The sequence below is a fragment of the Amblyomma maculatum genome, chromosome 4 (assembly GCF_055883805.1).
Source record: "Amblyomma maculatum isolate TAMU_Amacu chromosome 4, ASM5588380v1, whole genome shotgun sequence".
In the NCBI taxonomy this organism is placed as follows: domain Eukaryota; kingdom Metazoa; phylum Arthropoda; class Arachnida; order Ixodida; family Ixodidae; genus Amblyomma; species Amblyomma maculatum.
Window position 1 is genome coordinate 157,839,175 of NC_139347.1, and position 22,009 is coordinate 157,861,183.

At 45.7% G+C, this 22,009-nt stretch overlaps 1 protein-coding gene across 1 annotated transcript in view; it reads right to left on the minus strand.

Annotated features, from left to right (window-relative positions):
• Positions 1-13,138: 13,138 nt before the first annotated feature.
• The window catches only part of LOC146193351 (uncharacterized), a 98,906-nt gene continuing 90,035 nt past the window's right edge, over positions 13,139-22,009 (minus strand). Inside the window, exons 4-5 of the mRNA XM_084600524.1 lie at positions 15,240-15,307; positions 13,139-13,314 (exon numbers count right to left, since the gene is read on the minus strand). Coding sequence (XP_084456650.1) covers positions 13,181-13,314; positions 15,240-15,307 — 202 coding nt within the window. The 3' untranslated portion in view covers positions 13,139-13,180. The remainder of the gene's footprint in view (positions 13,315-15,239; positions 15,308-22,009) is intronic.

Below are 22,009 nucleotides of genomic sequence, written 5' to 3' on the forward strand. Positions count from 1 at the left end.
TAGTTTTCGCTGTTCAGCGGTTTCGGTGCTACCTATATGGACGTCATTTCACGGTTGTGACGGACCATCACGCCCTGTGTTGGCTCGTCAACCTTCGTGATCCATCTGGTCGTCTGGCACGCTGGGCCCTTCGTCTGAAGGAATACGATTTCACTGTTTCGTACAAAAGTGGCCGTAAACACGCCGATGCAGACTGTCTTTCACGTCTTCCTCTTCCTACGACCGAATGTGACTCTGCTGATTTCGATCATTACATCACCTCCGTCGTGCCCGAGTTTCCCGACGCCTCGGCTCTGCGGACTGCGCAAGCAACCGGCATAAGTCTCGAGCCACTGCTTGCGGAGGCGCGGGATTCCACTGCTTCCAGCCCATTTTGTCTCCTTGATGGCCTTTTGTACAAAAAGGCTTACTCAAGCACCGGCATGAATTTTCTGCTTGTGGTTCCCGAGAGCTACCGCTCGTGCATCTTATGTGCCATGCACGACGACCCCACTACCGGTCACCTGGGCTCTGCACGAACGCTCCATCGTGCCCGCGACCGGTTTTATTGGCCGAAGATGCGCCCGACTGAGCGATATGTGGCGAGCTGCACTGAGTGCCAACGACACTAACATCCTACGTCCACGCCACAGGGCCTGCTGCATCCTGTGACTCTGCCACGTGGCGCACTTGAGAAAATCGGAATCGACCTTATGGGTCCCTTCCCGAAGTCATCCGACGGAAATCGTTGTATTGTGGTCTCTGCCGACTATCTCACTCGCTACTGCGAAACGGCAGCTCTTCCTTCAGCCACCGCTCACCACGTGTCGCTGTTCTAGCTCCGTTCTGTGATCCTCCGACATGGACCTCCGCGAGTGAACATCAGTGATGGAGGTCGCGAGTTCATGGCAGATGTTGTGGAAGAGCTTCTCCGTTTGTGTTCGTCGCATTTTCGGCATTCCACATCATATCACCCTCAAACCAACGGCTTGACGGAGCGCACAAACCGCACACCCACAGATATGCTATCTATGTACATCGCATCAGACCAAAAGAATTGGGATATTATACGGCCGTTTATAACGTTTGCATTCAAAACCGCAACACATGAGACGACCGGCTACAGCCCGTTCTTCCTGCTATATGCCCGTCCTCCTCGGTACTGTCTAGACACCATTCTTCCTTTCTCCGTCCATGACGAACCGTGCATCGCGGAAACTCTTTGTCGAGCCGAAGAAGCTCACTGTCTCGCCTGTTTGCGAATTCTCGTTTCGCAAGAGCGTTCAATAGCTCGGTACGACAGCCGGCATAACCATGTGTCTTACACCCCTGGAGGCTTAGTGTGGCTTTGGCGACCTCTCCGAAAGCGTGTTTTAGCCCAGAAAATGTTGGCGCATTACGCTGGCCTTACGTTGTGCTTAAGCGCATCAGGGAAGTGAACTACCTAATAGTACTTATGACAGCCAGTAGTCGTCGCTCAGTCAGAACCGAAGTTGCCCATGTCACCCGGATGAAGCCGTGTCGCTCTCGTGGAAACGAATAACTACCTTGCCCGCGGGGCTTCGTCTGCCCAGGGAGAAAATATAACAGTACAGAAGAAGATGAAGCTCACAACACAAGTGAAGGAGAAAGACGTTGGAAAAAAGCGGACGCGCTGCCGTTGACCAGCTGAGCTCCCTGCCCTATCGTCTTGTTCAGCGCTCCGACGTCTTCCCCCCGTCGTAACAATATTAAGGCAGCATATGAATACCGGCTGTACGAAAAATTAGCGGACGACAGAAAGGAAGCTCGGCGGCTGCAGCGATGCTGTGAATTCGTTTTATTGACATTCGCCTCAAACGCCTTTGTCGCAAATGACATGAAATGGCTTCTAGATGCGTGTTAAAATAGAAAAATGTGGAACCCGGTTTTAAGTTGATTATTTATTGCATTATATTTATTCTGCAACCAATTATAGCCTTAAATAATGTAGAAATTTGGGCTTGTTGGTTCATACTTCCAAGCTGTAGCACACACAAGACTAGGGACTAAGTGTGCGTCCTCTCGTTCTCAGTCCCTCATCTTGTGTGGGCTATAGCTTGGATGCAGTTATAGCCAGGTGTTTGAAGTAGCACTTACAATATTGAGGGATAACTTGATCAATCGTTGGCAGTGTTTTTAAAACGGCATGACCAGTATAAAACGAACACGAGACGAAGTGTGCCAATGTAGCCCGTTTTCCAGAAATGGCATTTCCGATATCGGGCAGACACGATAAGCTGGTTCCACACAGCCCGTTCTCAGAAACGGCATGGCCGATATCGATACAACACGAGAGAAGTTGGTGCAAAGTCGTCAATTTCAAATGTCATCAACGGACAAATCTTATTAGTTTCTAAATAAGCTTTGTCTAATATGGGAGGACACCGGACACGCAGGTTCAATGTTGCCAGTTTCTAAACGTGGCTACTCCAATATGGGGAGAACACAGAGCAAACTTGTCCCATGTTGCAAGTATTAGACATTAGCGGTACCATCACAATCTCATGTATTTCCAATATTGGGGCATAGTCTTCTGCTGCCTGGGTTTCTACAGACTAGCCGTTCATAGAAAAAGAGACAGATACTGTGCTTCTCCATTCCTATAATAATATTGACAGTGGTTTAGCTCCAGTTAAACCTAGTTGAGTTGCGAAAGAAGCAGCATGGCTACGCTTACGATATAGCTTAGGCTACGCGCTGAGCAGCAGCCGGGCTCTCCTCCATATTTGGTCGATTCTGGCCGCGCGCCTAGCTAAATATACACCCCACACACCTGTTCTCCGCACAACCAACGGAGAGAGTGATGCGCAGCTGGCGCCGGCTGTGGTTATGATGTCGCTTCTCTAGACCAGCGGAGCGCGCAGAAAAGCGCGGCCGCAACGGAAGCTCCGACACTAGCTGCTGCCTCTGACGTCACGCGGCTTCTCGCGCAAGCGCAGCTTGGCCCACACTGTTCAAAGTGAAATGGCTCGACGACTAGCGTAGTGTTGCTTTCGCAACGAAACAGCGCATTGAAAGCTAGTATTATTGGGGATATCGCGCATACTTTCTCCGCTTTCGCTCGTATCACTAGGTGTTGGTGGTAGAAACGTTTATTGCGATATAGACAAATAGTGGGGGCGAAGCACCCTCACGGCACGTGGGTGCTCGCACACAACACAGGAGAGGCCCTTACATGGCAAATGAAATTATTTGGAGTGCAATTTGCCCTATGGTAATTGAGATGATCCTGCGCTGGTCTTGCTTTGAAGTGCTGTTCACAAAAGACGACCAGTGAGACTGCGACGTTCGGTGATGGGGGATGAGGAAAGGTGAGGTATGTAAGAAGGATGTGTAGGAAGTCTCCTGGTTTGGCGCAAAGTCTGCAGAGAATTGGTCTGGGTATTTGGAATGTACTGGTATAAGGTATGAGGAAGTCCTAGTTTTTCAACTGTCGCCAGTGTTCGGCGTGCGCTATGGTGACAGATGGTGCTGAGGGGTGTATGCTCCCTTTGTTTGTCCCGGTAGTAAGAGAGAACAGCGCGGAAGGAGTGCAGGCGCTTCTCGGCCTCTAGAGGGAGATTGCTTTTTCTAGCCAAGAATCTAAGACCTCTAGCTAGGGAATTAACCCTCTAGTTTCCAGGCAGGCCGGCATGCGCTGGAGTCGGGATCAGCCTTCTGGGATGCCGGGGTTGCCATACGTGTTATAAGAGACAGCAGTGAGGGATATATAGCCATTGGCGTAATTTAGAATTCCAGATTTGGAATCAGATATAATAATTTTTGTTCCAGATGTGGAGATTAGAGCAAGCGCGATAGCTCTCTCTTCTGCCTCTGTGGTAGAATTGGAGATTATTGAGCTAGAAGAGGCTTTACTTGATTGTCAGCTACAGCCAGGGTCGTACGGGAGCCTTATGCATATTCCGCTGCGTCCACGTAGACTACATATATGTCCTCGCTGTACTATTTGCGAAGGGCATGAGCCCTGGTGGTCTCCGTCTCGCTCTGGGTGCATGTGTTTAGGAATGGGAGGTATGTTGATGTTAAAGCGGAGGTTAGAAGAAAGGGGGCGCCGTCAATAGTGTGTGCAGGTGGGGTTTGACTTAACGGAGATAATTTAGTACGGCCCAGCCGCTGAGGAGGATTGACTGGGATGTGCCATAAATGTAGCTTCTCTAAGTTCCTCGAAATTGTTGTGTATACCGAGGTTGAGGAGTCGGGCGTTGGAGGGGCTGGAAGGAAATCGTGAAGCTGTTGCCGTGCAACTACGTAGGAGCGCGTTCACTCGGTCTACTTAATTTTGTTTGAGGAGAAGGTATGGGAGGGCATATGTGGTGCGGCTTATAATGTAAGAATGCGTGAAACGAAGTGTGTTTCGTTCGTGTAAGCCAGCCTGGCGGTTGGCTATGAGACAAATCAGTCGAGTACTCTGTTAACATTGTGTTTGGAGAGTCCATGACTTCTCGTAGCACACCATGGGAGTGAAGAACTAGACCCAGCACATGAATTTTCAGTATCAGTGGGATTGCATGGATATCTAGCTTGAGGAAAATCGGCGGACTGCCCGAGTCGTACTGCTTGGGGCGGTACAGAAAGAGTTCTGATTTTGAAGGGGAACAGGTTAAGACACGTTCCCGTAAAATATCACGATGGTGGTTAGTGCCAACTGTAGGAGTCCTTCTATTTCGGCATCTCTGCCGCGGTTAGCCAACACAGTGATGTCGTCAGCGTAGAGGCTGAAATGAATGTCGGGGATTTGAGCTAGGCTTTGGGGCCGGTGAAGAAGTGCTATTTTGAATAGTTAGGGGAGAAGGCGGCTCTCTTGGGCCTACCTTGTGCACCCAGCATAATCTCTGGAAGGCCGTGGTCGCGAAAGGTAAGTATGGCTGTGAGCTACCTGAGGAAGTCTCGGGTGTAGTTATACAACGGTGTGCTGACTCCAAGAGTTGTAAGGTTCTGAAAGATTGCTGAGTGCCTAACGTTATTGAACGCCTTCGTAAGACCCGCACCTAGGATAGCCTTGATGTCATATGTTTGACAATCGATAATGTGATGTTCTAGCTGTAGGAAGACGTCCTGTGCAGAAAGGCCAAAACTAAATCCAAACATGAAGGTGGGCATGAGATTTTTGCCTTCTAGGTAATGACAAAGCCTGGTCTGGAGTACATGCTCCCTTATTTTGCCTACCGAGGAGGTTAGAAAGATAGGCCTGAGTTTGAAATGAGCAGATGTTTCCCATGTTTCGGTATAATTATAACTTAGGCCTCTCTACATTGCGGCGGGAGGGCGCCCCTCTGACCGCGCTCCTTAAAGTATTCGGTAAGGACGGCGACAGATTCGGCATCGAGATTCCGGAGTGCCTATCATGTATACCCCATCTGGACCAAAAACGACCTAGGCTACGAGGGACGCACAACGAGAAGATACAGGAGACTGCACCTAGGCTAACGTTCTAGGGTACTGAACTTCCATTAAAAATATACAAGGAACTGCTGATTTTGTAAAAAGATTACCAAAGGCTACCTTGACTCTACCCCCAGAGAGCACGAGAATATCAAAGGTAATCTTACAAGTTTGTTGTGTAGTTTTACTTTAGTAAGAAGAGCGCAAATTTGTAATAGAAAAACTAGTGAATAGCTTAGCCTCAAAAATGAAACCCGACGGCGTTAATCGAAATTACCGCTTTTCCTGCTTATGGTTTGATACCCCTTGCTTATCACGCTATTAGCTCAGTCAACTACGTGGTTTGCTCTTTACAATCTTTTGTTTTATGTTTTTTTTATTCACAACCTCAATTGCGCTTGATGGTAATGCCAGAGGTAGAAAATTTTAGCTTGTCTCGGTTGCAACTGCCCCAGCGCACCTGATGTCTAGAAGGAAACATGTTTGAAAAGGAATCACTTCCTATGCACGCATGCTGCACGGTAAGTCGTGGCGGCGGCCTATCAGTCCAAGGCGCTGGTATCCGAAGTACTCCGTTTTCATTGGCACTGATTCGGATCGCGCTCAACGATGACGTTTTTAAGTGGAGCTTCACTACGCGACTTCGGATCAAGGTCAGCATGGTCTTTCATTTGACTTTCAATAGGGGGGGGGGGGGGGGCAACGTGAGCGGATGCCTGCAACGACAGCGCCTGTGAATGGTACCTGCTGTTGCTACCGTTTCTCTTCTACGGCCACTAATCGGCTCGAAAAGAGACATAATCACCCAATGAATGCAGGTAAGCCGTCCATTCTGGGCGACAATCGGCCCTTTAAGCGATTATTGGATTGAGAAGCTCAACCACCGAGCTAAGCCTAACCCGAACTCCGATCCCTGGCCGACACTGCCGGCGACACCCGCCGTTACCATAGCAGTAACGGTTGAAGGTCACACCGAAACCGCAGAAGAGCTCCAATCAGGCGACTGGACGCCAGTTATGTATAAGGTCTGTCATCGCCCCTTTAGGCATAGAGTTTCTTACTCTTACCTAGAGGGAAAGCTGTGCTGCCGTCTATGGGAGTTTACATGGAGTTTCCAGACGGCCAGTTCAGCCACCATGGGCGCTCAAAGCATCATGGGCCGGAGAGCTACCGAGTGCAGAACTACAACTTTTGGCCAAAATGAATGCAAAGATAAACGTTGCTCTACCGTAAATAATGCCCTAAGATTGAATATTGTGACTATAAATTGCAAAAAGAGAGAGAAACAGCATGTCAGTGTGATATTTATCCAATATAAGCGATGGCTCTTTCTCCCATTGGCTTAGTTTTGAGCAGCACAAATACCAATATTTCGCTCTTAATAGGCAAAATTTGAAATTAAAAAATGCTATGACAATATTTATGGTTGCGCAATCACTTAAGGAAGTTTTTAGTGGCATTTCGGGAAACAAAAACCATTTATTGGCGACGTCTGTTTTTGCGCCTTCGCTGCTATGGCTTTCGTGGTCTATGTACGCACCTTCAAATGATGATGATGATGATGACGAAAAAGAAACACCGCAGTAACGCCACTTCACGTACCCGAGAAAGACCGACTGCCCCGCAACAAGTAGCACACCGGCCCATGATTCTTAGCGCGCCCATGGTGGCTGAAGTGCAGCGCCCTCAGCTTTCCCTCTAGTTAGTGTAAGGAACTTTATGCCTTTAGGAAACGGGAAGCGCGCAAATGGCTCGAGTTAATGTCGTTTGAATCGAAATCGAGGAGAAGCAATAGGTATGAGTAGAACATGTAGTGCGAACAGAGGATAACCGATGGTCTCTGAAGGTTACCAACTAGGTTCCAAGTAAAGTAAAACAGAGCAGGGTGAGGCAGGAAGTCAGATTGGTGGATGAGGTTAATAAATTCCCAGGGGTAAAGTGGATTCAGCTACCACAGGACAAGGTTAATTGGAGGAATACGGGAGAGGCCGTCGCCTTGGCGAAGGCATCTGGTGATTATGAATATAGTCAAAATATTGTATTCTGCCGCTGTATCAACAACTGAGCTTTATCCAAGTGTCTTCTTGACTGATGTTCTCAACTGTAGGTTCAACCCTGTACCCCATCCTCTCGCCCCCCTTCCTGTCTCCCTGCCTCCTTCCTGCGATGCGAGAACAACCACGTGCATGCTGCAGTTCGGCCACGAAAAGTCTTCCTCACGCCCCCAAGCCGTGGTCGCAGTGAGAGAAGCGGCGAAGTTGCACTTGTCTTTTTTTTTTTTTCAAAAGGGCAAAGGGCTGGACTTGTCGCTGACGCTGTGGCTGCCTGGCAGTTCTGTTGCCACTCTGTAAAACGACCAGCACGGGCAGTCGAGCCACGCCGCAATTCTATTTTTGTGAAGGGCTCTTAGTTCTTGCTGATAGAAAGAGGCGAGGATAGAAAGCAAAGCCGCCGTCCCTCCCCCAGCCTTGATCGGTAGTCCTTACCACTCCACATATTTGAGAGAAAAATTCTAATCAGCTCACGCAGATTGATGCGTTCAGCAGATAAGCTTAGCTGTGCCAGCTTGTTTGTCTGCCTTTCAGGCAAGGTGACCTTGGTTTAGTCTGCAAGCATGAGACATTGAATTTGTGTTCTTCTGAGACTAGCGTTATTGGAGTCCATTTATTCTTTGTTTTGAAGATTGCAATTGCCTTATCCGATAATAATCATCATCCACGAGGTGCATTTTCCGTCTAGTTCTTTGCTGGTTCATATTTTTGATAAGTTCTTTGGACGGTGTGAGTAAAATGTGGTTCATACTTAATGCAAAAGCGTTACTTCGCTATGTTCACAGATTACTGTTCGCAGACTGCGTCCGCAGACCATGTCCGCAGAACATGTCCCCAAAATCGTGTCTATACAGCAAGTGTGGGCAATTGAGAAATGGTAGAGGTTAATGAGTAGCGTGAATCGATAGAGGTTAACGTAATGTTGTGTCCGAAAAAATAATTAGGCCAATAGGTTAATTAGGTGACTAATTAAAATAACTGGTTCACAGGAAATAAAAGACGCTGTATCTGCCACACTTGTTTTGTGGACACCTGAACCACACCATAAGGAAGGGAGGAAGAGGGGAGTGAAAGCAGAAAGAAAGAGGTACCTTAGTGGATAAGGCGTCATGCAACCGGAAGTAGAGCCGAGAAAAAAGGCATAGGAAGGGATTGGCGCACAATTTTAAAGTACCAAAGACTAAAATGGGCAAACAAGAAGTGTATTAAGCAACTAGAAGCAACCAACATTAGCTTCCGTGCTTTAGCTTTACTCGAATGCAGATTCTGCGGTGCTCTTTAATTTATTTTATTATGTGTAAGCATTAAGCGGGTATGCTTTAGAGGTTCTGTCACCAGTAGTTTGTAACCAGTATTACGTTTGAACGAAATGAGTGATAGGAAAACGAATAGTTGGGCTAGATAAAGGATGAAAAATTCTTCCCAGTGAGAACATTTGTCGCGTAGACAATAATTAGTAAATAATTAAAGCCAATTAGGTCAGCCAGGCATTGCGCATGTTTTCAAGGTCGTGTCATGACAGTTTTTGGGCAGGATTACGTTCTAAGAAAACCAGGTATAATAAAATTAATGGTTGCACTAGAGAGAGGATGAAAAAATCTCGCTGGGACGAGTTTGGCGCATGCAGAACGATCAATTAATTAATTAGAGGGAATTAAGTCGATATCGGAATAGCCAAAGAGGGTAAATGGAGGTCCACGGGGACTCACCTTGTACCCAACTTCCATGGGATGGTACAACATACTGTCACGTAGTGGTGACGAGGTCGACGACACAAATGAAGGATCGATGATTGCACTGAAGGAACTCTTTATTTGGGCTGACTTGCGCCCGCAAAAGAACTAAGCAACTCGGCGGCGGCGATAGCAACAAACGCGCTCGTCGGTCGTCGGACAAAGAATGCCCGCCACACTCGTCAACGCTCAATTTAAAGGGTGCACAGAACAATCTAGATAACGTCGCAAACAGCTACCAGCACGGGCTGGAACATTGTGGAAAGACACCCGAGTGGCCGGAACCTTCGAGACAGATCTCGTTGCATCTTGCGCTACAACGAAACTGATAAAGGTGTGACTCGCGACATCGAGCAATAAGAAACAAAGAATACAGAACTGATACGCGATCCGGAATCAGAGTGATAAGCCTGTATGCCGGCGGCTGTTAAAAAACAACAAATACTGTTTGAAGGTTTCGCGGCAATACTGTAACGTCGCAAATCCGAAGCCTTTCGCGTCTCTTCTTTCTTCCACAAAAAATGCTTAAGCATTCCCCAATGCTGCTGCCAAGGTGATCTCAAACGTTTTAAGGCGAAAGCCTTTTTAGGCACATGCAACCAAATTCTGTGCACTGGCGATGTGCGCGGAATTAGTGCGTCGGATCTGTGCGCTGATGTGTCACTTGTCAATCATCTCGATGACGTCATCAGAAAAATAAGAATCCGGTCTACACCAGGAATCGATCGAACCTCCATCTTTGGGATTCCCAGTCGAGCGCTTCAACCAACTGCGTCACGCTTTTTTTTTTCTTTATTATCGTCATGCTTTGGAACGTGAAACGCACATCAGAATTCTCATTTTCTACCGTGAGGATGTAACGACGCTGCAATTAGTAATAATGACAATGATCACGGCACCAATGAGAATGACGGTGCATTTAGTTGATAACGATAATGAAAGCAACCGTGATGCATCGTGTGCAGCAGCAACGCTCCCGCTTTCGCTTTTCTGCAGTGTAGATTCCACAGTGCCCTCGGAAGTATTTGCTGTGCTCTCCTCCTATGCACCGTCGAATTTGCTATACTTCGGTATGCTTGAAAATGCACTTTCAAGTTTCAAGAGAGCGCAAAATAGATTTCCTGCCATGTACAAAAACGTTTTTGCGTAAAGAAAATATGGGGGATTTGATTGTTGTGACATGTTTCCAGAAAAAGAGTATTTCTGTGTAGGCATTAAGTTGATATTCCCGTGGCATTGCTGATGGAGACCAACACTGTTCATCATTTGTAAAAACGACCTATTAAATTGTGGGGTGTACTACAGCTTCCGCTCAAAAGCAAATTAGTTTTCCCACCGTTAGTGTTCGCTGCCTTATTCCAATCCATTACGTTGATGAAAATCAAGATACGGTATTTCCTGTCAAATGGCACCGTTGTGAGGTATGGGCTAGCCTGTAGGAAAATCACATAATCGACGTGTGTTGTGAACCTTTTCTTCCTGGAATATAAAATTTGATCCAAATGATTGTTTCCCTCACAGCAATATCAGTTCAGTTCAGTCGTTCAGTCATGTCCGACTCTTCGTGACCCTATGGACCATGTCACGCCACGCTTTCCGGTCTCTCACTATCTTCTTAACATCACATAACTTCATCTGCAGCGCCTCGAGGATGCCTACTAACCTTCGCGTTCGCTGCCTACCCCTTCTCTGGTGACCCTCAACCTTTCCCAACTTCAAATCTTTCTCCAGCGACTCCTCTCTTCTCATCAGATGACCAAAGTAGATGAGCTTTAACTTTCGTCCCGCCCAACCACCTTGGACGATGGATAAACCTTTGGGGCACCTTCGTGTTCCCGGAATACTAAAGAAATCAGTGGTACCAATTAGTGGACTGAAACAACTTTCTCTGGCGCACATCTGGTCAGAATATCCTCATTATATTCACGTATACACCGATGGATCTGTGTCAGAACAGGCATCCGCTGCAGCTGTGTTCATACCAACTCAGAAAACGACTGCATTTCCTTTTGGGACATACCTCTACATCAACCGCTGCTGAACTTGTAGCCATTCGGGAAGCTATTTGCTACATATGTGGGGAACCACCTCAAAAATGGTGTATATTCACGGACTGAAAACAGCATTACAAATTTTGGAAAACTTGTTACGCCACATTGCCTATCAGTCCCTGGCACTTAACATTATGGAGCTCCTCACATCTGTCATGCTGCAAGGCCGCAGGATAATATGTTTCAATGGATCCCTGCCCACTTCGGGCTCCATGGGAATGAACAGGCCGATGTTGAAGCGAAAAGCGCACTCATCAACGACCTCCAAACAGCTGTGCCTTTTTCGAGAGGTGACACGACGTGCCCTATTACGAGTTGTATGAATAATGCTATAGCAGATTACTGGGCCCAGCCAGACGCCCGACACATTCGTCTAAGAAGGCTCGATCAAACATTAAAATTTTATGTTCCGCGTGATATTCTGCGTCATCAGGCATGCTTACTACATAGACTTCGTTTAAACGTGGATTTCACGCAAAAGTACTTACATTTAATTGGACAGATGGACTCGCCGGAATGTTCAACGTGTGGCATCCGAGATACTGTGGACCATATATTATTGCTGTGCCTAGCGTATTCGCGCGAAAGAAGTGTGCTAGCGGCTTCCTTGAAGCGTTTAGACAAGAGGCCTCTGTCGGAAGAACTGCTGCTGGGCGCTTGGCAGGACAAGGGGAAGGGTGTCCAGGCAGTGCGTGCTCTTTGCCGTTTTTTGTGCGCCAGCAGACTTGATTCGTGCTTGTAAAACAAGCTACTGTGTCTGTATATGTATTTCATATGCATCCTCCACATCGTCACCCATCATGACCCTCTTTCTTCTCTCCTTCCCCTTCCCCAGTGCAGAGTAGCAGGCCAGATTTGAATTATTCCGGCCAACCTCTCTGCCTTTTCCTTTCAATAAATACATCTATCTATCTTTAACTTTAGAATTTGACCCTCCAATGAGCAGTCAGGGTTTATGGTCAACAATATCAACTGATTTGATCTTGTGGTGTCCAAGGAACTCTCAAGAGTCTGCGCCAGCACCGCAATTCAAACGCGTCAATTCTTCGGCGGTCAGCCTTTTTCAAAGTCCAACTCTCGCATCCATACAACACAACTGGAAAGACCATAGCACGAGTTATACGGATTTTGGTTGGCAGACTAATGTCTCTCCTCTTTACTAGGCGGTCAAGGCTAACCATGGCTTTCTTTCCCAGAAGCAGGCGTCTCCTAATTTCATGGCTGCAGTCTCCTTCCGGTGTAATCTTGGAGCCCAAGAAGAGACAATCTGTCACAGCTTCCACTTCTTGTCCCTTGATGCTCCAGGACTTGATAGGGCAAGACGCAATATACTACTAGACAAACTTAATGTCGAGGTAACACTTGATCTTGGTGGTGTACGGTAAGCTGCAGCCTTCATTTCAATGTATTGTAAAAGATTGAATGTATTGTACTGAAATCTTGATGCTATGTTGAAATCATATGCATATAACTTAACGTTTCAATGAATTATGAACGGAAAAGAATGGCGATGGTAACCGAGTGGTACGATACGTACAGTAGCGAGGATACAAAGTATATGCACCGGCAGTGGCTCGAATTCTGTTCGGCTCAAGACATACTGCTCGAAGCCATTCAAGGTCTCAATTCGCCTTTGGACATTTTGTTGCTACTGGCTCAGCTTTCGATGTGATTTCTGACCGCCATTGACTAGAGTGGTCTGACAATCGGAACGTTAAGCGCACCACAGTCAGAACGCAGTAATATAGAGCCACGTGGAGAGGCACCTGCAACGATATGGCAAACCTCAGCATAGCTAGGTGTGTTGTCTGTCACCCAAAGATGTGTCTCTTGTCTTAGCTGCGAGGCTCAGGGGGCGAAATAATGGTCGATGTTCACAGCAGAGGAAAAATACTAATTTATTTCGTAGTATGTCACAGATTTAGATTGTTGAAATGCGAGAAGCAATTTGAGCGTCCACGCTCTAAGCATCCATGAATTGTCCGCAAGAATCCTTGTCGTATACAATCATTTGCATGTCACAGTTCTCTAAGTATTGGTCCGTGCATATCTGCGGGATATTATCGACGGCCTCTATCGACACCCACATCATACATTCTGAAAACAATAAAATGTATATTTTTGCAGCATGTTAATAACGAGAAAGGTATGCCGAGCGTGAATAATGCAGTGGAATGTGGAGCACGATTTTCAAATAATAATCTTAGTCTTAGATCAGTTTGCATCATCTCGAATGCGTAAACAACGTGCCCACCATCAGCGCGTTGTTATTCCTTCCGCTTTACATTTAATATTCCTGATCCCGGTGGTCCCCATAATACTAATTCTTGTCAAATACCAACAGCAAAACATAAAAAAAAATCGCAACGTTTGCTTTGGACTCGTAGACCATCGACTCCCTTAAACTATATAATAACGAGCCCCTCATTCTCCTTTTAATTGTCTACATATATATATATATATATATATATATATATATATATATATATATATATATATATATATATATATATATATATATATATATATATATATATATATATATAGATAGATAGATAGAATGCCACACATCTTTCTCGATTATCTATTTTATTCCAACAGTTTCGGACGGTGGCCCGCCCAAACCTCTTGGAATGAAATAGATAATCGGGAATTTTGTGTGACATCCTGTTTGAATTTAACTCTGGCCAATTAGTAACAAGCAAACCATGTCTATATGATATATATACAAAACCAAACGATCAAAATATGCGCTGATCGGGCAGGTTTGCTGGTGCCAACTTATTCATGATTGTTTGGTGTTACTAAATTTTCAAACACACACACACAGATATATATGTGCACAACTTTCCTGATTATCCTGTTTTATTTCACTGACGGTTGACCGTATTTCTTAAGTGTAACATTCTCCTACTTTTGCGCTGAAAAAGAATGGACAGTCTTGAACAGTCTGTAAAATACATTAGCAGAATCGAGAAAGCTGTTTGACATCCTTATTGAACTTCCCGGCCCATTACTCAAGAGCAAACTATGGCTATATGTGTGCGTGTGCGTGGTTGTGTGTGTGAAATGACAGCAACAGAAAAGAGTCATGAATATAATGGCACAGGTGTGCATACCTGATAGGGACATTCTTTGATTTTTTATACAGGAGCATATCTTTGAGACTTCGTTTTGCATTTACGAATCGTGCTCGATATCATGCTATAATTCCTCTGCATATATATTCTACATTGCTGCCTTACCTATTTTATCTTTGTGAGGAAAATCATGAATGACGCAGTTCTCGTAGTCAGAGAAGAAGAAATTGGCATTGTATTCATGTTCATAATCTGGAATAAATTCACAAAAATGGACACGAGGCAGTGCTCCGATATTAAACAACTCTGTCATTCTTCAGGATGTACGAATATGATTTATATTTCGAATATTTTTATTGAAATAATATTTTGTATTTATCCTGCGCCACGCATATATCTAACTTGGTGTAGCTTCCTGGTCTCAGAGCTCTTGTCCGGAATATTTTTGTTCCAGTTACAAGGAGTAGCCTCAAGAGCATTCATTTCCCGAGGTCCTTTGCAGCGATATATATAGCAGTAATAATTTATTTAATATACATGAAGTCAATGTTGCTCAAGCCTATTACCGTTATTACTAATGAGCGTTTCATCGAGTCGCAGCACGCTAATATGGCGCAGCTGACAATTGCGTGGAATGGGGGGATATAGCAATTCTTTTCCGAAATGAACTATTAGTCTGCGACACACAGTGTTCCTTCCTTCATGAAGTTACATATTTCCGCACTTGCCTAGAGTTTGAAATAATATATTTTTGTTTGTTCCGTTCTTTTCTATAGTATCTATATCACTCCTTGCTTTCTGGTTGAACTGGGTTCAGTGTGTTATACACTATACTTATCCCCGCGTCAAGTAATGCCTTCTGGCCCTCGAAACCTCGACAAACAAAATGCTAACTCTGCAAAATAAGCTTGTTATTACTAACTGGAATACAGTCATATTTACCTTCATCCATTGTGTATGAACTCGAATCAGGAGTAGGCCCAGGCTTAATGTGAAAAGTAATGTTCCTCCTGAAAGAAAAAGCGAAAATTGTTCAGTTAGTATGATGTGAATTGTGCCACTTAATTTATTATTAGCTGTAGAAGAACGGCTGATTGGTCGAGTTGGTGAACCATGATGGACAGTAATATACGTGGGCAACAAAGACGAGACAAAGAGGAGAAATGGACAACGACGGCGCAGAACTGACAACGGATTTAATGGAAGAACGGAAGAGCATATACCGGCCGACGCACTGTCGATTGTGCAGCATGGTCATCTCTTTTTTCTTTCAATGCGACGAACGTTTTACTGACTGCGTTTTGCTGTCACAAGTAAAACGTCCGTCGCATTGACATAAAAAGAGATGACCATGCTGCACAATCGATAGTGCGTCGGCCGGTTTCACCACGTGCGCGCGAGGGGGGGGGGGGGGGGGCGTTTTACATGTGCTGATACATTTTTATAAATTTTGACTATGCGCATGTGGGTACACCAAGTGTGTGTATATATATGCTCTTCCGTTCTTCCATTAAATCAGTTGTCAGTTCTTCGCCGTCGTTGTCCATTTCTCCTCTTTGTCTCGTCTTTGTTGCGCACTTATATTGCTGTCCATTATTATTAGCGGCCTGCGGAACTCTTGCCGATAGTTAATTTGTTATAGTTATCTCAGTGTTGATCTAAGCCGAGTGCACTCCATCAAATACGTCAGGGTGAAGGCTAGATGGCTTTGAAACCACGAGAGGTACGAGTAATCTACCTACCTGAAAAAGTGCGGAACCTGTCTCCAGTTAACCAATTTTGTCATGAAAGAGGTGTGAAAACTCATGTAAACGTTCTTGTCGCTTAACAAAGGACTCCTAATGAAAGGGGTGACTAGGTAATAAACTTTTAGGTGTAGTAAGGTTGTAATCATCAATACGCACATAATTTATATAGCGCCGATAGTTAACTCAATAGTGATAATATACTATATATGTTAAAAATACTGACTCCTGTATTATGAAATCAACGAAGCAACCGTATCTACTTCGTTTTAAGTTTTCTTACCTATAAAAGAAAGTACACCTGCACATTTTCTGACATTCCTCTTACTTACGTAAGTTACATCGTGAATTCCTGAAGCTGGACACGGGATCGATTTTGTTCCATTGACCGGAGTTCTGAAGACAGGTTGTGATTTTTAAATTCGTCACAAATATTTGTGCAAATCGATCATCGCACATTGACATCGAGTTCCCAACTACATTTACAGAAATATCTGGCCATTGTTTTTTCACTTCCGTACAAAATATGGCGTTTGTTTTTAAATAGCGCTGCAGAACACGCAGGATTGTTTACCATTTATTTCTCCATTGGACATATTTTGATTCTTTTACACTTAGGAAGCCTGGGTGGTTGAGTGAAAGAGCACGATGGCTAACGCCATTTTAATGGGGACAAGTTAGGCCAAGGATTTTATCATTATTCAATATATTTCGCCTTGCCAATGATCATAAACAACTCGGCAAAGCATGTCAATGTAGGCGTTGGAAAGACGACGGCATTGAAAATCCAAGATGGGGTCTCGGGCACTGAGGACGATGCTCATACATCTAGGCCACAGCTTTCTCTTTGAGTTCAGTAACACGGCATCTTAAAAGGCGTGTTCAGTGTACTTTCTCAAACATCATGTACACACGAGCAGCCCCCAGCGTAACCATTTGAGAAAGAGGAGTGCTCAGCTGAATAGAGCTGTCGGAGCTCGTGATGTGCACAATATTTCAAGAGAAAAGGGGTTATTGCGCACTGGGGTTGTTTTACGTGAACTTTTTTCACGGTGTCATCCTACGTGGCTTGAACGGTTATTCATGCAGATTCGCGACAAAACGGGTATTCACCAAAATGTTTGTTGAAATGCTGACTTAGGCGCTAGTCAGCACATTGGAATATGATCAAAATCACATGATTAATTCGTTTTTGATTGCGAAAAATTCGCATTCTTCTGGTGACTTCATGTCCCCCCCCCCCAAAAAAAAAAAAAATAGAACACTCATTTAATAGTGGTCATCGCGCACTAACTAAAAAATAAACTGTTTAAAAACCGTTTAAATATAGTTTTATATGCATTTTTTTTTCAAATACCTGCTCGGAACGGGATTATGCAGAAATATAAGCCAGAGTCGAACATAGTGCAACTATCTTGACCTCACCAGGCAACGTAATGCTACTGACACAAAAGGCCGGTGCTCAGGATCCAGGCAGCACCTCAACACCCACACGCTTCTTCTTCGTGCTTGCGCACTGCTTCCCTCATCATCATCCATCTGATCTGTAACATTCGGCCTACTTCGGAATCCAAGCATCCTGGGCGAGTCAAGTATTGTCACGAGGATGATGTTGCTTGAGGCGGGCGACATGCGTGACTAGCTCAGTTTTCGCCTAAAGCCGTTCACTGGCTGTAAGGCGCGCAAACCGTTAGTTTAGTTAGCCGAGTCGTTCGAGAGTCCCGCATGGACCGAAGTAATGAGCTAGCATTTTCTGGTGTAAGCCGCGCTTTCTCATGTTTCCAAAGCCAGACTTGCTGACCGGGGATGTATACTGCGTTTCACAAGCTATTTGCAGCACTACGACCTATGCCTACGACCTAGGTGACCTATACTCGGGGACAACTTTCTGTGGCAATGTGCAAGCTACGGAGCCGAAACGCACCAGCTCACTCCGCACAAAGCATATAGTGCCTCCAGAAAATTCGCAGTGGATGCTCTGGATTGTTAAACCATTCAGTTCAGTTCAGTCGTTCAGTCATGTCCGACTCTTCGTGACTCTATGGACGATGTCACGCCACGCTTTCCGGTCTCTCACTATCTTCCTAACATCACATAACTTCATCTGCAGTGACTCGGGGATGCCATCTAACCATCGCGTTCGGTGCCTACCCCTTCACCGGTGACCCTCAACCTTTCCCAACATCAAATCTTTCTCCAGCGACTCCTCTCTTCTCATCGGATGACCAAAGTAGCTGAGCTTTAACATTAGAATTTGACCTTCCAATGAGCAGTCAGGGTTTATTGTCGACAATATCGACTGATTTGATCTTCTGGCAGTCCAAGGAACTCTCAAGAGTCTTCGCCAGCACCACAATTCAAACGCGTCAATTCTTCGGCGGTCAGCCTTTTTCAAAGTCCAACTCTCGCATCCATACATCACAACTGGAAAGACCATAGCACAAGTTATACGGATCTTGGTCGGCAGACTAATGTCTCTGCTTTTTACTAGGCGATCAAGGCTAACCATTGCTCTCTTTCCCAGAAGCAGGCGTCTCCTAATTTCATGGCTGCAGTCTCCTTCTGAGGTAATCTTGGAGCCCAAAAAGAGAAATTCTGTCACCGCTTCCACTTCTTGTCCATTGATGCTCCAGGACTTGATACGGCAAGACGCCATGATCTTTGTCTTTTTAATGTTCAGTTTAAGCCCAAACTTCTCACTCTCTTCTTGTACGCGCATCAGAAGTCTCTTGAGTTCCACTTCACTTTCTGCCATTAAAGTGGTATCATCCGCATATCTAAGGTTGTTGAGACGTTTTCCAGCAATCTTTACTCCAGCTGAAGACTCGTCCAGACCGGCCTTCCTCATGATGCACTCTGCATGTAGGTTAAATAGGCAGGGCGACAGTATGCAGCCTTGCCTCACTCCTTTCTCAATCGGAAACCAATCAGTAAGACCATACCCAGTTCTGACTGTGCCCTCTTGTCCATCATACAGGTTCCTGAGGAGACAGATGAGGTGAATTGGAACTCCCATCTCTTGGAGAGCTTGGCACAGTCTGCTGTGATCTGCGCAGTCAAACGCTTTCGCATAATCAATAAAGCAGAAGTAGATGGGTTTCTGGAACTCTCTTGCTTTTTCCATGATCCAGCGAAGGTTGGCAACCTGGTCTCTAGTTCCTCTGCCCTTGCGAAACCCAGCTTGCACGTCCGGAAGCTCCCGATCCACATACTGCTGCAGCCTACCTTGTAGGATTTTCAACATCACCTTGCTAGCATACGAAATAGGCGCGATGGTGCGGTAGTTGGAACAATATTTGGCACTGCCTTTCTTTGGAATGGGGATGTAAACTGACCTCCTCCAATTCTGTGACCGCTGCAGGGTTGTCGAAATCTTCTGACATAAAGTATGCAGAATGTTAACAGCGTCATGGCTGAGGTTTTGAAGCAACTCAGCTGGAATGGCATCAAATCCGCTAGCTTTGTTCTTAGCAAGGCTGGCTAAGGCCCATTCAACTTCACTCTTCAGGATGCCCGGTTCGAGATCAGTAATCACAGCCGTCTTATGTTGAGTTCGCACATCCGGGTCCTTCTTGTACAGTTCTTCTGTGTATTCCTGCCACCTCTTCTTTATCTCTGAGGCTTCAGTGAGGTCCTTGCCTCGTTTTGTCCTTTATCACGCCCAGCTTAGCACAGAAGCTTCCTTTGATATATTTGATTGTCTTATACAGAGCTTTTGTGTTCCTTAATTGGCTGTTGTCCTCAACTGCTTGGCACTGTATGTTTAGGAAGGCATTCTTATCTCTCCTTGCTATTTTCTGAAAATCCGCATTGAGAACCTTGTATATTTCTCTTTCCGCCATAACTTTTGTCATCCTCTTTTCCTTAGCTATTTGCAAAGCCTCTTCAGATAACAAGTTTGCTTTCTTGCCTTTCTTTTGCTTTGGAACTACCTTAGTAGCAACTTGTATTATATCACGAACATCAGTCCACATCTCTTTGGGCTCTCTGTCTTCTAGATCTAATTCTTGAAATCGATTCCTCACTTCCACAGCATATTCTAATGGAATTTGATCCAGATCATACCTGAAAGGCCTTCTAGTTTTCTGCGTTTTCCTATATCGAAGCTTAATTTTATCAACAAGAAGCTGATGATCGGTGGCACAATCGGCCCCAGGCCTTGTTTTTACTGCTTGTATAGCGCTTCTCCATCTCTGCCGGCAAAGAATATAATCGATCTGATTCCTGTACAGACCGTCCGGTGAAGTCAATATGTGCAGGCGCCTCTTGTGCTGTTGAAAATGAGTATTCGCTATGGTCAGGTTGTTAAACTATTACGGAACTATTAAGCTTATTATTGTATCAGGCTTAAACTACAGTACTAGCCAGTACAGTGGGAGTTTAATAGACAGCGTTCCTGTCGATGGCTGCGCGGCCTGTCGACTATCTCGTAAAGCGCAAGAGCGTAGGCGGGGCCGGGTGGGATGCGTCGACCGCTTTTCTCCGACCATTTCTGCGCGCGTTCGTATCACTCGTCTGCTTTTGACAGCGTACGTCGTGCGCGTTGCCGAAACCGCAGCCGAATCCAGGTACTTGGAACTAACTGGCGTAGTAACACAGTTTGAAAGCCCCGCCCTTGTAGCTTTGGCTCCATTGCCACAGAAAGTTGTCCCCGAGTATAAGCCAATGAGGGTGGTGCGCACAGAATGGCTACACTCGTAATATTCTGTGCCGCCGTCAGTGATAGGCACGTAGGCACAGGGTCATGCAATGCGTGCTATCCTTATTGGCCCAGATACCTCTTACCTTTCGTAGTGCTGCGAAACAGCTTGTGAAAAGGAGTATAGGTGATTTCACGATGTTGGTCGTCGCAGCGAGCTTTCAATCAGTCTTGTGATGCCAAAGTCCTCAGTCGGGCAATTCGCCACGCTTCTTCAGCCAGGCAAAGAGTTTCTGTTAAGCTAGGGTCATAATCTGAAAAATGGGAGGATGGTGCCGTGGGTGCGTCGATGGTAGCGGGCGTACAGCCGGAAAAGCGGACTGTATCCTGTCGGTCCATGCCTGGCAGCGTTGAACGTACGCGATGAACAGAAGAACTGTACGAGTGTTAATAGTTTGAAGTGATGTAAATTACAAGCACATTGGTGAGAGTTACGCTAATGCGTTCTTCTAAATAATTTGTCTGAGTGCGGTACAGATTTGTCCAGATTTCGGGTGTCACAAACTGCATCGTCGTGCATGACGCGTGAAAGAGGACAGAAACTTTCAGGTACTACCAGCAGAAATCGAAAGCCGGTGTCTGAGTGCGCCTTCTTGTGTGGAAGGTCATCACGTAGACAAAACTAGCTGCTCGAGGTAAGGCCCCGAGTAGCATTCAAGAACGGCTCCCGGTGCTGGTCGTTGTGTTGTTCTGTTCGCAAGCCGCCAGTATCGGGAACCTCGGAGATAAAGAGCACAGTAACGAGCGAAGTTGTGCGCGTCATATTCCGTCTTGGCAGGCGGCAACTGTGAGAAGCAGCCAGAGTTCGTGTGCCGTCGGCCACTCTTGCACAAAACAGTATAGTCACATTCTTGCAAGCGAAGCATCCAGCGGGCAAGGTTTCTGGATGGAAACAGCAGGGTGAGTGAATAACACGATTAGGAAATGATATGTCTCCGCTAACAAAAGTTGTCCGTACGGGTAACAACAAAACCGCTGCACTGCGAAAGCAACTCCTGCTCGGTAATGATGTAGTTGTGCTCAGTCTTGCTTACAGACTGAGTAGCAGAAGCACTCACATGTTGGCGGTAATCGTAACGCCGAATGAGGACACTACCAATCCTTGTACCACATACATCAGTATGCTCCTCCGTTGGAACAGAATCGTTGACTTGCTGTAAAATATGATGAGGATTAGGAGGAATTTCAGTTCTTGGAAAGACGAGTCGCACTCAGATGTCTCCTGGAATGTCTTTGTTTAGAAGGGGCTTGAGCGGGTAGGCGATATT